This window comes from Lolium rigidum, chromosome 2 (assembly GCF_022539505.1).
Source record: "Lolium rigidum isolate FL_2022 chromosome 2, APGP_CSIRO_Lrig_0.1, whole genome shotgun sequence".
In the NCBI taxonomy this organism is placed as follows: Eukaryota; Viridiplantae; Streptophyta; class Magnoliopsida; order Poales; family Poaceae; genus Lolium; species Lolium rigidum.
In genome coordinates this window covers 66,761,294-66,764,420 of record NC_061509.1, presented here as the reverse complement: position 1 = coordinate 66,764,420, position 3,127 = coordinate 66,761,294, and the positions used below count along the sequence as shown (strand labels likewise).

The 3,127-nt window shown below is 55.7% G+C and overlaps 1 protein-coding gene across 1 annotated transcript; it reads right to left on the bottom strand.

Annotated features, from left to right (window-relative positions):
• Positions 1-1,142: 1,142 nt before the first annotated feature.
• On the bottom strand, positions 1,143-2,807 carry LOC124686627 (premnaspirodiene oxygenase-like). The gene is made up of 2 exons (XM_047220539.1): positions 1,859-2,807; positions 1,143-1,766 (listed from the first exon to the last, which is right to left on the bottom strand). The coding sequence occupies exons 1-2, from the start codon at positions 2,741-2,743 to the stop codon at positions 1,143-1,145; spliced, it is 1,509 nt and encodes a 502-aa protein (XP_047076495.1). The 5' UTR covers positions 2,744-2,807.
• Between the last annotated feature and the right edge of the window lie 320 nt (positions 2,808-3,127).

Below are 3,127 nucleotides of genomic sequence, written 5' to 3'. Positions count from 1 at the left end.
AACACACATACAAATGTATCTATATAATCCCTGTAGCACTTAAACAAACATTAGTGTATCACATACATTGACATCAAACACTCAAAACATAATATGAGAGATGTTCTTTCAGTTGTGTTGTGTGCAGGTTCCACGTTGTTGCTGACACCGGTAGTGCGCCTGCCAAAATCAGCCAGCAACACCCTTCAAAAGTGATTTTTTTCTCCTACTGGTCGATTAAATCTTTGTTTATTATTAAGGGAAAACTTGTTGTTGTGCTCATCATACCTTCCTCTTGGGGTTTCCCAACTACATACTCTGCACGGCATCAGCTGCCTGCTTGTTCTATGACAAGTGGGTGCAAGTCACCTACCATGGTGGGCATGTCATCTTCGGCCGAAATTGGGCGCAGGTGGTCTACAAGTACGATCTCCACTACAGCGACGTCGTGGAGTTCAAGTTGCAGGCCTTCGCCTTGAAGATGACCATCTACAAGGTGGAGTGCTCCACCATCAGGCTCTACACCTCCCCAATCACAGCTAGGCGGCAGCCCTTTTATATATGTCTATCTCTAGTTGTAGTGGTTCTTCAAAACTTATGGATATAGGATGATGACTAGTGTTTGATCAAGAGGTTCTAGGGATTATGTTGCCCCGGAACTTCCTTGCTTTTGATCAAGGGGTTCCACGGGATTATAGCTCCCTGGAACGTTATTGCTTCTGCTCATGGCGTCTTTTCTAAGCCCTAATTATGATGATTAGAGGTTGTGCATTAAGCTAATCATGTGTGTTATTCTTCAGTGCTTGCTAATGGCTTCGTAACGGCTAGATAGGAGTAAAAGCACCCTTATGAAGAGGGAGGTAACAATATCCTGCTTAGCACATAACCAAACAGCCACTTCTTCCGCTTATTGTCGCCAACCAAACCAATCACTTGGCCGAAGAAACTGGACCACAAAATATTGTTGGCATTCAAACGTATTGTACAAACAAATCCATCCTTCGTTTCACCTCATACGGTATCCACCAGGGAAATTTTGATGCGAGCAACCAAACCCTTGTACCGGCTTGAAACAAAAGCGCGACCGTGCACTCAAATGAACTCGTGATAGGGTCAACAAAGACTAGGATGAACAGCTAGCACCACAACCCCACAAACATATGCTACTCCGTTGGCACAGGGACACGAGGGACGGCGACGACGACGAGATCAGACCGGAGACTTGTCGTGACACCAAACTGCTCCGTCATGTCAAGGTCGCCGGCCGCCATCCCGCCCGGCAGCTCCCAGTCGAAATGGAACAGCAGCGCCGCGAGCGCGATCTCCACGTGCGCCAGCCCGAAGGCCATGCCGGGGCAGATCCGCCGCCCGGCACCGAACGGCAGGAACTCGAAGTCCGCCCCCTTGAAGTCCCTCCCGTTCCGCTCGAACCGCTCCGGCGCGAACTCCTCCGGCGCGTCCCAGTGCGCCGGGTCCATGCCGATCGCCCACGCGTTCACCATCACCATGGCGCCCTCGGGCACGTCGAACCCGAGCACCTGGCACGGGCTGCCGCACACGCGCGGCAGCAGCAGCGGCGCCGGGGGACGCATCCGGAGCGTCTCCTTGACGACGACCCGCAGGTAGTGCAGGTCCGCCAGGCCGGCCTCGGTCACCTTGCCCTGGCCGGCAAAGTGTTGCCGGACCTCGTCCTGCGCCTTCCGCATCACCCTCGGGTTCCGTATCAGCTCCGCCATCGCCCACTGCAGCGTCGTCGCCGCCGTCTCGCTCCCTGCGCCAAACATGTCCTAATGACGAAACCAAGAAACAGAGGAGCTAATTGGTCACAGGGAATTTCGCAAATCATGGTGAGATAATGTCAAAGGCAGTGGCGTGTTACCAGCATGACGGTCTTGATGTTGTCCGTGGTGAGCGGATATTCAGAGTTGGCTTCCTTTTGAAGCCTCAGGAGCACGTCGAGCAAGTCTTTTTCTTCTGTGTCGCCGCCGCCCGACACTCTGCTCTCCTGGTGCTCCTGGATTATGGCGTCCATGAATTGCTTCATCCCCTTGCTATGGCGCAGCATCCGGCCGGGGACGCTACTGAAGAACCGCACGAGGCGCGAGGAGGGGAAGATGTCGGGAAGGGTCATCCCGGGCACGATCTCGAGCCCGTCGTGCAGCATCTTCAGGTACGCGTCCCGCTGCTTGAACTGGCTGCCGACGATGGCGCGCACCGTGGCGTCCGCGACGTAGGCCGATATGCCCACGGTCAGGTTCACCGGCGAATTAGCGGAGGCCGCGACGGAGCGGAGGAGGCGGCCGAGCTCCTCCTCGCGGACGGGGCCGAAGGACTGCACGCGGCGGGAGCTGAGGAGCTCCACGGTGCATATCTTGCGGAGCTGCCGCCACGCCTCGCCGTAGGGCGCGAAGATGAGGCCCTCGTCGTCGCCGTACGCCATCTGCTGGATGCAGGTCATCGGCCTGGACGCTAAGGAGGCGCCGTGGGTCTTCATGATCTCGCGCGCCGCGTCCGGGGACGACGCCACCACGGCGTCGAGCTCGCCGAGGCGGAGCATCATGAGCGGGCCGTGGCGCCGCGCCAGGTCGCGCAGCGCGCGGTGCGGGAGCGCGCCCGCCAGGTGGGGCAGGTGGCCGATGACCGGCAGCGCCCACGGCCCCGGCGGGAGCCGCACGGCAGGCGGCGGGCGCCTGGTCTTCAGGAAGAGGAGCGGGATGGCGAGGAGAAGCACGAGAAGAAGGCAGAGCGGGAGCACGGCGGCCATGGCAGCTTGGATCGGGGTCTTGCGAGACTTGTTCGTAGGAATGCTTATGCTGCGACTTTTCTTTTCCTGAAATGCTTTTCTGAAGTACTAGTACAGTACTAACAAAGTCAAATGGTCAAGCTCAGCTATCATTATTGTAGGCGTAGCAGCCTCGAAATCATTGTTTTATGGAGAGTCAAATCACTTGGTTTTCCACCGCCCGCGATCCGTTAGCAAATTCGCCTCAGGCTGTCGGGAAGAGAACATTCAAAAAAAAAAAAAAAAACGGAGGGCAGAGAAACATACCATGATTCATGAAGTACAATCCCTCTTTCTGAAAGAAAAAAAAAAGTGGCCCTGCATGTTTTTTATCAGAGGATGATTTGTTGCAATCACTTCACGATT